The sequence below is a fragment of the Antrostomus carolinensis genome, unplaced genomic scaffold (assembly GCF_000700745.2).
Source record: "Antrostomus carolinensis isolate BGI_N321 unplaced genomic scaffold, ASM70074v2 Scaffold55441, whole genome shotgun sequence".
In the NCBI taxonomy this organism is placed as follows: Eukaryota; Metazoa; Chordata; class Aves; order Caprimulgiformes; family Caprimulgidae; genus Antrostomus; species Antrostomus carolinensis.
Window position 1 is genome coordinate 1 of NW_010296027.1, and position 11623 is coordinate 11623.

At 39.3% G+C, this 11623-nt stretch overlaps 1 protein-coding gene across 1 annotated transcript; it reads left to right on the forward strand.

The window, feature by feature from the left end:
• The first annotated feature begins 2180 nt into the window (after positions 1-2180).
• Positions 2181-11118, forward strand: LOC104519961 (protein POLR1D). Its single transcript, XM_010178122.2, has 2 exons — positions 2181-2251; positions 10311-11118. The coding sequence occupies exons 1-2, from the start codon at positions 2235-2237 to the stop codon at positions 10594-10596; spliced, it is 303 nt and encodes a 100-aa protein (XP_010176424.1). The 5' UTR covers positions 2181-2234; the 3' UTR covers positions 10597-11118.
• The last annotated feature ends 505 nt before the right edge of the window (positions 11119-11623 follow it).

Here is an 11623-nt window from a genome sequence, read left to right on the forward strand (position 1 = left end):
CTCTATTTCAGCTAAAAACCAGGACACTGTGGAAGTCTTGGATGCTTTATTTTGCTAAGACCTTCAAATGCAAACTCTCAAAGGAAAAAGGTTATGACCTGTGGGTATTTGCATGTCTGTCTGGCACAGATCTTGGCTTTTGCTGGATGGCATGATTTCCATTTGGAATAAAGGAATGTATATATATATGTTGATCAAGGATTATTTATATGTTGTTTGAGAACTTGTGACTGATTCTGGAGGCTTGTTTAGGAATCTTTAGCTAAAGTATTGCTTGCTGGAAATTGCTATAAAGTGAGGAAGTAGTTCCATGATAGCTGGTTGTAAGTATAAAATATGAAAACTATATTTAAGCATAACTACAGAGTAACTGTAGAAAGAGTAGCTAAACCTTGGTGTAAATTCCACTTGGACTCAATTAGCACCAATTTGTTTTCTATTGCTGGAGAAAACCAGAGTGTGCCCAAAAGCAATACAGACAGAAGAAAAACTGCATCTGTGTTTATAAAATGTCACCAGCCTATCCTAATGAGTGAACAAATCGCAATAACAAATGTGAAGGGAGCTGGGAAGGCTTGTGTTAAGACTATAACAAACTGAGGAAGGTTAGAGCTAGACTAGGTGCAGGCCACTGTGTAACTGAATAACGTTTTCTCATTAGCTACTGAAGGAAATTCTGTACTGCTTATTGTTGTTCCCTGTTACACACATGCAGTGTATGCGTTTAAAGCTAAGACCTCTTGTGTTTTCTATGTCGACTTTAATAACCAAAATGGTAATAAACCACTCTGTTAGATGTTTAGAGCCCAGCATTAACTTGTTAGATCTTCACATGGACCTGCCATATAAATTGCTTTCTTTTCTTCTCAGACCTGCTTCTGCTATTAGATGATGACTTTTGACTTCTCTAGTCTCAGTTTTGGCTTGACAACAAAATTGATGCTCGGGCTTTTTTTTTTTTTTTTTTTTAATCTGTGGTAAAGCAGCAAAATCCTGCTATGCTGGTAATACCATAACAACATGATAGGACATGGCTTCTTTGAAGTTTAAGTTGAAGTCTGTTGGCAGTTACCTTTTTTGCACAGTCTACACGCACAGTTGTACTATCAAGATGATGATTGTGTTGCTCACATAGTCCAAACACCAGCAGCCATTCTGGCACATCTTAGCTGGGAGAGCTAAACAGTAAATACTCTCTTCATGACATCCTATGTTCAGTTCCTCAAGTCTGTTCAGTTCCTCAACACTTCACTGTGTCAGTGGTGTTAATACTTAGCTCCATATACTGAGTATTACTTCCAGGTGTGTAGCTTTCCTTTTCTGTCTTGCAGCTATTTTTTGGTTGACGTGTGTAGTTGCTTACAGTTAACTCACTAAATTTTTAGTTTATGCATTCAGTTTTTATAATAAATGGCTCACATTATCCATTCATTTGTTTTCCCGTTAACTTCAACAACATACTGTAGAGCAGTTACTAAGTTTTATTTGAGATTTAAATTAATTCATAAAGAGAACTGAAAGAATGACATTGCAGGAGTTGATCTCTAATTTGCATGATTTATACTCTCCAATGACTTTTTAAGTGAGCATAGTTATTTAATTGCTTTAGTGTTAGTCTGACCAGTTTGTTCTAGAAGATGCTGATAATGTAAAGGTGGCTTTGGATGGTGGTGGATCCTGGTCACAAAGATCAGCTCTTCCACTATTACACAAAGCTAGTGCAGTTTGACAACTGGTAGTTGCAATGGTTTTACTGTATCTGACTGCTGTTTTACTGTGGTGTTTAACTGTGTTCAAAATAAGTCTGCTGTGATTGAAAGACTTTAGGAAGAACCTAAGTGAAGTAGCAACGGGGAAGAACATTCCCAGGGTGAAGCGATAGGAACTGTGCTTTTCAGTACACCAGTTTTGCACACTTTATTTCTGCTCTTCAATTAGTATTGCAGTTGTATTTGCAACAGCTTTAATTGCTTTTAATATGTCAAAATGGTTCTTTTCATCTTGGTGAGTAGGAATCTGAATTACTTTATTACAAAAGTCAAGGTGATGTTTGATAGCCTCTTTATTGCTTAATTTGTTGCAGTGAAGAAGCTCTCCACTTCATTTACATAAGTCCATAAAGTAGCAAATTCATGTGTTCCACAAATGGTAACTTTTTTGTTTTTCTCATATTTAGGAAGGCTGTGGAAGAGTTACTTAAAGAGGCAAAACGTGGGAGAACCAGAGCTGAAACAATGGGAGCCATGGGTTGGTAAGTTGTGTGAAGAGGAAGTGAATGCTGTGACCGATGCCAAAATAAATTTTACATTTAATGCCTGGCAGAATTGTCTACCTTTTAATTTGCTTCATGTTTAAATAATTTGTCTTCATCCAGGTATGAATTTGTCAGGACAAAAATTTGAGTTCGGATAAGAAAAGTTGAAGTAAATTCTACCTGCATGAAATAGTTTGACTGAATGTGTCGAAGTCAGAGCAATTGGAAAACTGGGAATAGCTTCTGTAGAGGTGTTTCCTTATAATAGATGTAATTGCAAAGTTTGGATTGAAATGTGGTGAGCCTTTAAAATGCTGGGTAGCTTCGGTGTGCATGTACTTACATGCTGGCCACATTACTGGGTTAGATTCTGTTTAAGTTAAAAGAATTCATAGCCTGGCAAAGAAACTTAAACCCTTAAAACAATTTAAAAAATAAATGATCCTCTAGTAGAGAATCCATATGTAAATTGCAGCCAAAAATGAACTCAAAGTATAGTCCAACTTTGGAAGGAGGTATTTTTTAATACTAAAAATCCCCCTAAAACACAGGGGCTAATTTATATAGCAAGTGAGAAAAGAATCACGGTATTTAAATCTTCAGTGAAATGCAGTATTAATTCTTCAGTGCAGTATTTCAGTTTTTACAGCTAGATTATCATAATGTAGTGCATGCAATTTTAATTAAAGAAGTAATAACATGCTGAGAAGAGTAATTCATCTTAAAATAATATATATGACTGATAAGAAGCTATCAGATCAAGGGATGTTCACACAGGTAGTGCACCAGTTGACTGCGTTAAACTCATTTGTAGATAAGGTTTGGCTTCTTCCACCAACAGTAGTAAAAGATAAGCCTGTGTGGTAATGAAGTTCTCAGCTGATTTCTTGGCTGTGTTTGTTTTAGCAGCTCTGAAGAGATGAAAATAGGGTCTTGCTGAAAAAACTTAATCCTTTATGTTTTTCTAAACAAGTTTTGTGTGGTTTATATTTTATGCAGTATTTCTGCTAAGGATGCAGTTTATACCCTTAATGTTAAGATAGTTATATTGGTTTAATCCCCTAGAGCGGTTACAGCTATACAGATACAGCATGCTTCTACCCTGTCACCCTTGTCAAGTGGCCAGGGAAACCAGTGCAGATAATTAGCACCATGAAGTATTGCATACATCCTGTTACTGTGAATTTCCAAGTTAATTCCAGATACGGAGACTAAAGATTTCTGTTGGGAGATACCCAGGTGTCCCTTCAGAACTTCACTGCTGCTTGTGCAGTCTGGAATGCCTGCCAGGAGTGTGTATGGGCTTCTACTCCTGGCTCCGGCTACTTCTTATTCCTTGTCTGTAAAGGGGTAATGGTTGTGCTCAGTTGGCTGGGATGATCAGTTTGTTTGAATGGAGTTTGCTAAAGCCTGATAACCACGACCTGTCAGAGGAGGGGATAGCCGAGGGTGGCCTGTTGTTCAGAAGAGCTGCAGATTCACTAGAGTGAAAATAGGGTCTGGCTGGGCCAGGGCTGTTAAAGGTGTAGAAGGAGAAGATAGTCAAGAAGGCTTCAGGCAGAGGAATACTGTTGACAGGAGTTGGTGTGGTGATATCCTGAACTGAGACTGTTGAAGTAAGGATCATTTCAACTGCAGAAGAACGTGAGAATAGCTATACTGGGCCAAACAGAGGATCTATCTCTGCAGTGCCCTGTCTCCATCAGTGGCCAATAGCCGGTGCCTAGGAAATGGAGGAAGAAAAGTACAAGAAAGTAGCCATACTTCCTCAAAGTACTGTCCCAGCTTCAGGCAGTCTGCAGCTCAGGGTATCCTGCACTCAGAGATGGTTTTTTTTGTATATGAAATTTCTCCAGGGATTTTTCCCCTGTCTGAATTTATCCTTAGTCTGGTAATAATCCCATTTGTCAAAAATTGCTGCTGTAGAGTTTGACATAGGGTAGCGTACAGCTGGTGTAAGCATCCATAAGGAGGGTATAAAACGCCCATAAGCAGACTCCCACAGTAAGTCTTTGGTGTCAAGCTCTACAAGGGCAAGAGACAGAGCAGCAGCTGGAAGCTGCCACCGCTCTCTTGCTTTTAATATTTTTCATGCCCCAGTTGTGCTGTTCTGGTCCTTCTGAACTGGCCCAACAACTGGGTATTGCATATATACATGGGAGATAGGATAACCAGTAAGGTATTTGTAAGGAAACTTAACTATGCGCAGTTGAATATCACACTCCAGCAAAATGCCATCAGATGTAACTGATGTTACAGCAAATCGTGAAGGGCTTCAGAGATCAGATCCAGGACTGACATGTAACCTTGCAACTGTAAACTACTGCAAGGAAGGTAACTGCTGCTCTGAGCTTTGTGATGCCAAATGAAATGAGCAGAAAAGTTAGTTCATTAAAATGTGTATTAGTAGACCAAATCCAGGAAAGCATAACTGGTAGAAGCGAAGAGACAAGGTCATCATAAAGTTGTCTAAAAGCACACTCTTAACAGGTAAAACACAAAACCTTCCTTCCTTGCCAAACTCAAAATGCTTACAGGTGTGTTTCATGAGGACTTCTGGGATTTCCTCAGCCCTTTGTCAGAGGAGTCCTGGAGAAGAGGTGCACAAACCCTGGAGACATCTAGTGTAAGGCCATCAATCCTGCATTGGCACTGGATAGTTGAAGCAACTCGGCCTGTGAAGAAAAGATTTGTTCTGCCATCTCTCTTTGGGTAAGGAGAAGCAGAGGCTGCTACTGCTCATACTTCACTGATTCCAGTTTATGTTCATCTCCAGCAGCTGTTGGATACTGGGAAATATGTTTCTGGAGTCAGTGGCATTTGACAGGAACTGGTTAAAGGGAGGTTTGTGGGGAGGTGGCATTTTTGGGGAACTATATTGTGCATACCATTAAAAAGGAGTAGTGTCTCCTGGTGGGTGTTGATGGCAGCAAAATCTTAGCTAGCGAGCCTCTGAACATGGTTTCGGGACTGCTTTCAGCTTCAAGCTGCTACTCCATTACTATCCGGAGTGATTAGTTCTCCATAGCTCAAGTGCACTGCTTGAAGAAGTTCCCCAAGCACCCCTACCTAACTTTTTGCTGTCTCCTTGTGCAAGATGAATAGTCAGCTGCTGTTTGAGCCTAAGTTGCAAGAGTCCAAGCTAGCATTGTTCAGGGGTACGGAAGAAAAATGTACCGAGCGATTGTCCTTTAGCCCACAGTCTCTGATTCAAAGACTCAGCCTTGAAATATGGTTCAGTGTTGCTGGTATTTCTTCCAGTTTGGGAACACTTTGCCAGTGTTACATTGTCTTACAAGTTTGCTGTGGATGACATGGGCAGGTGCTGCAACCTGTAGGATTAGATGTTATTAGAAAAAAGGCTTGTCCCAAACAGGGAGGTTGGCAGAGATACCAGGCAAGAGCTTATGCGGGAAAGGACATAATCTGAGACGCCCTGGACATGGAGCAACTGTCGTTATTGCTAGTGGCCATACTAATGGCATGAGCTCTTACTTGGTTAAGAGTCCTAGCTCATGGGCTTCCATGCTCTCAGGACTGCTTAGATTGACTGTATCTAGGCCCGTGGCAAATTAATCCAAGAAATACTGGATATTCATATTTGTAGATCTCACTTTTTTTTTTCCTCTGGAATATTGACTTGTTCCTTGGATGTCCTCAAGATTCTTGCTCTCCACACGGCAATATTTCTAGTTCCTGCAGTGCTCCTTTTGTATGTACTCTATGGTTGTATTGATTCTTGTTGGGGTCTCCTATGTCCTTGCGATACCACATGATGTAGATCCTGATGATGATGTATCTGGCTCAAGCATTAGTGAAACTAATCACAAGTAAGAAAATGTGTGAGAGAAGGGTAAGGGAGGATCCTTTTCTGAAGGTGTCTTAATCCTGGAAATGGTGAGAAAGAGAGAACAGAATCTGTGTCTAAACCTCAATGATGCTGCTGTGATGCTGGAACTTCTGAGATGAGAAAAGGCATCAGAGCAGCTGTTGGAAAGTTAACACTTGAAGGGCCAACTGGATCCAGGATGGGAAGTTGTGGACAAATAGTGTAAGAACACTTGAAACAGGTGAATTTATCCTTGATTCATCAAATGGAATAAAGATGTAAGGTGTTGGGATTTCCATTGTGTGTCTAGGTAAAATCAAGCTAAAACCTCAGCTTCCCTTAACTGGTTTTGTTGGTTCTATGTATATAATTCATAAGCTTCTTACAGCAGTGGAGTTAGGTCCCATTTTAGGGGGCTGTTCTGCTTTAATTGAGAAAGGCAGTTAAAATGCCACAAAAGTGACTGTGTGGACAAGTGCTAGAGGCTATTATTTATTTATTTATTTATTTATTTATTTTACTCCAGTGTATACGTCTGGTCTCCAGAAATATGGGTAGCAAGTGAGCTGAGACTGAACTGAATGTAATCTTCTTGGCTTACTTTAAAAGCTTACCTAAAATAAGATACGGAAAGCAAGATATTTTGGAATGGTTTGTTCAGCTCTGCATTGTAAGAGCAGATTAAGTTGTCAAAAAAGAGGATAAATGTTGGAAGCATTAAATTATTTTTAACCCTGTTGTAAAGCAATCTTAAAATTGCTTTCATTCCTGTGGGTAGCTTTCTGCTCAATATCAAATCTGTGAGTCAGATGTACAACAGAATACAAAATAAAGGTGAGGCTGAAGGGTTTGAGAGCACTGGAACTGTGAAGTGCTGTATTGCATCTTGCCTTTGAACGAGTGCTGCAGAAACACTGCAGTGTGATTCCACTGCATCTCTTCCATTTGAATGTGAAGAGGAGGACAAACAGGGTACAGACAGAGGTTGCAAAGGAAATATGTTAAAATCTTGTGATCAGAGCACAGGTTCCCATCCAAAGTCCTACCAGCTTTATCAGCTGCCAAGACCATACATAAAAGCTTGCAGTGTCATCCCATGCATCCTCTTTTGTGATATCCCCTGTGAAAGGATAACAGCCTAGATTAGTTGGTTTGGCAAAACAACCTCTAGATGCCTTTTTTTTTTCTCCTTCCTTCAGTCACTCTTCTGTTAGGTACCATATTTTCCATGGCAGTTTGGAAGTGGTAGAAATTTACTTGTAAGTTCATGTGTAATGAACTCTGTTTCCTGGAAATATCTGATTTATGCTGCATGCTGAGGCTGACTGTGCCAAGCCTGTTTGATGTGTCCAGTTGCTCAGCAGAGAAGACTGTGGTGTATGGCACTGTACTCTTGTATCTTAAATGGTGTCAGCATGTTTTACTGTCAAGAACTTGTATGGTACCTTTCTATGCTGAAAATCACTGCTACATTTGATGACTGGTGTTGGCTGGAAATTCTGTGTTATTGCACAGAAGTTGGCTTTAAATGTCAAAAGCAGAGTTAAGATTTGATCTGTGTTCACAATAATGGATTTAATATTTTTTTCTTGCTCAAAATGTGATGTTGACACTTCGTCACTACATAGTAGAGAGATTCTGGGGCATGTGGGACTTACCTGTGGAAGGGGACAAGGTTCTGTGGGTAACAATAGCTTGGTTTAGCTTACAGAAACGTGCAAAGCAAAAAGTGAGCCCTTACATTGACTGAGAATATTGCTACAGAACTAGAGTCTGTTTTGTGGACAAGACTGCTCTACAGTTGCAGGTTGTGTGCTTGCTTTGGTCATGCCTGCAGGCATGCTTCAGTTTGGAACTTTACTGTTCTTCTAACATGTCTGCTAAAATAAAAGTTTTTGTGATCTGTTCTGTGGCATTGTTCACTAGTCAGCAATATTGTGTTCCACCCTGCATGGGCTGAGCTTGCCTCCCAGCCCTTCAGAACTTACATTGAGGGCAAAGCTGCTGCTGAATTGAGCGTTGCAGGATCGGACCTACAGCAAGGCAAAGGCTGGTCTTCGGGGAGGTCAACCGTGGAAGTATCCTACAATTTTCTCACCCTTAGAAATGCTCTCAAAGGTATCAGTAGATTAATACAGTTCACTTTTTTTAATCTTCACATTTCTATATATGCTATGGATATACGCAAAATTACGTGCTTGTGTGTGTGCATGCATAATGTAGCACATGCCATATCTCTCGTTTCCTTTAAGACGTAACAGCACAGTTGGCTTTGTTGAAGTCTGAGGTCAATAAAACTAAGGACTGATGTTTCTCTTCAGTGTCATAAGTTACTGCTGGTCTGTGAGAGCCTGGTGGCTTGCTTTTAACACTGGGTGGTGGTGAAATAATGGCATCTTTTAGCTGATGCTGAAGTCCTGCATTTCTGCTCGGTTTTCATTCTTAGTATAGCTCAGGCAGCACTCACAGAGCCAAAAAGAAATAAATACTTGAGCGAGGTGAATTTATTTAGGGCAGACTGTCCCTTTCTGGTGCGCTATATATATTAGTGCTTAATCAATGCATTAGCTCTTAAGAAAAAGAAAGAGGAAGAAGGCAGATGTGGAAGAGTTTTTGCCTGGATGCAGCCTAGAGAAGGCTGCCCTCCTTGGTAGGAAATGTAGGGGTGCAACAGTTCAATACTGGCATAAGACAGAGAGAGGACTGAAATGTTGGCTCATTTGTGTTATGTCTTGAGTGTTACCTGTACCATGGCATGTTCAGCACCTCATTCATAGCTGATGTGGCTTGAAGTAGAAACCCTGTTCTACTGGGATATGTTAGCCTTGCATTTTTACTCAGGAATAAAGTTAATGAATAAATACTGTCTCCCTAATTTTCATATCTAGACTCTTTTTTCTTTCTTTTTTTTAACCAGCATTTGAGCAAAACATTGTAGATTTATATGTAGAAAGTTTAGAAAACTCAAAAACTAGCTGTGCTGTAGAAATGTATCAAGAAACACCTAGTGGAAATAAAACAGTGTGGCTGTTTAATGTGTGATTCTAAAATGACTCTCATAAGTTCTTTCAGGATTTAGAACAAGAACAATTACCAGTAATGCTTAGTAGGCAGACCTGAAGCAAACACCACAGTAAATGCCATGTCCAGTTAAAAGTCAGGAAGTGTGCTAAATAATCGGACATGATCGTCGTTACAATTTTCTTGTTGTTCTGATACCTCTGATTATTCAGAGGTGTTAAAGGTTTTTAAATGGTCAGGGTATAGTTTCTACACTTACACAAAACATTCAAGTAGAATAGATGATCTTAGCATTGCGGCGTTAGGATTCATTGACTCCGTAGTTGATTCAGTAAGTGGGACTGTGATCTCCAACAGCTCTGCTCTTTTTAGAGTAATCCTGTAACTTCTCCATTAGCATGCAAACTCAAAAATGTTGTGAAAACAAACGCTACAGTAGCTCCCACTATAAACAAAGTCTTCTGAATGATTTCTGCTTACTGCAGGAATATATTTAAACCTTGTTTTTTTTCTCATTCCATTCTCTGAGAGATGATAAATTGGGAATAAATAGCATACAGCTGATACCAACAAGATAAATAAAATGTAGACTACTGGTTTAGCTGATAAATTATCTGCAAGACGAGGAAGTCGGAAACGATGGAAAAGAGTTGGATAAGTATCCTTTCTGTTTCAGAAAAAGAGATATAATACTTTGGTTGCCAAATATAAATTAAAAATTGGTATGCCTTATGTGTCTGTTTTATTACTGCAGCTGTTTGGGCTCTTCGTGCGAGTGTATCTTTTACTTTCTGAATATCTCCGTTTGTTAAATAATACTGACTTTAGTAGAGCATGATCTTATAAACGATTCTGATTTGACTTGGAATATGTTATTAAATATTTGATTCCTGAATACTTAAGTTAAGCACTGTCAGCCTTAAAATATATTGACATCCTCTGCTTCCCCCTGCACATACTACCTTGTGACAATCACGTGGATTTTCACTGTATTGAAGTAAAATAATTTTCATCCTATAAAGGGTAAGATAAAAGGAGAATGGAGACAACCTTGAGCATATCTTTCTGTACTGAGAGTTTACACTAGGTGGCATGCAAGGAAAGCCAAAAGCACAAACCTGTCTTAAAATTATTGAAATTAAAATCTCTGACTTGTTTCGGGATGTTTTTATCTTGTCTTTTGATCACTTTTTAATGTCTTTACAGGTTGAAATGTCCTCTTGCTGGTACAAATAAAAGATTTCTTATTAATACCATCAAAAATACATTACCATCTCAAAAAGAACAAGACCAAGAACGAGAGCAAAAGGAAGATAGTAAGGAGCCTGAGCCAAACAAAAGCAGGAAAGAAGAAAAACCAAAGAAACGCAGAATTCATCCATACACACCCAGCTTTCAGTCCAGAAGGAGAGTCAGCTACTCTCCTCCAAGGCACCGGAACAGGAACCAGCACACAAAGGATAAGCATGAAAAGCGATCAAGCAAACGATGAGGAGAGAAGAGTGGCAAATATGTGTTGTTACAAGCCAGGAGTGTCATTAGGCGTTGGACTGCAGGGAAGTCTCAGTTTTTCAGGAAAGGATGCTGTTCAAAATTGAATTTTGAACCAAGTTGCTTGTGTGAGAAGTAACCTTGAGGTAGCTTTAGAAAACCTTTCTTTGGGACCTTTAGGAGAAAAGCAAAGTGCAGTGTAAATCTTTCCATTGTTTTAGAACAGACATTCCTTTCCCGTTGCTCCATTCCTCTCTCCCTTTCTGACTAAGCTTAGGGTCTTGGTGATGGAGTGTGATACGCGTGTCACTGTCTGATACAACTCCTTTAGTCATGTCACTCTTTTGGAAATAAATATAAATTAAGCAGAAATCTATTTATTGTGTAAAGTTGGTGGAACTTCTTTGCTGCTGACCAATAAAGAAGTTTTGCGTGTCTAGGCTAGTTTAGTTTTACTGAATGTAGAAGAAGTTAAAGCTGGTCAGTGCCTGGCCAAGCACATCCATTTTGTATAGAATATGAGAGTTTGCTTTCATTAGTATAAAAAGAAAATGGACAACATTGTTTTGCTTTCCAGAAGGAACTACTAGGAAATACTGATTTTGCTTGTTATTGTATATTCACAAACTGGTCATAGATAATAATCAACGTTACCCCTAAAAAGCCATATCTGCAATAATTGTCTCTGTTTAGACTTCCCTCTGTAGGGAAGTAGTTTGAACAGTCTGTTGTCACGGTGCTTTAAAAAAAAAACCCTCGAAAACAAAATTGTCATGTTCTCTGTCCACTGCTATGACGTTCCCAAGCAAATATGTAATACCAGAAATGCAGAGGAGATACTTCAAAACAAATGTTCACTTTTCAAGCCTGTGTGACAATTCTGTAGTGGTACAGTTCTGAAACTTGTGACTTCGAGCATGTATGATACACATCAGCATATTCTAAGTCTCACTTCTGTTTGTGTTACAATAACAAACTTCTGTGTGAAATATTTTGTATTTCAGTATTCTCAGAAGTAATTGCTTTGA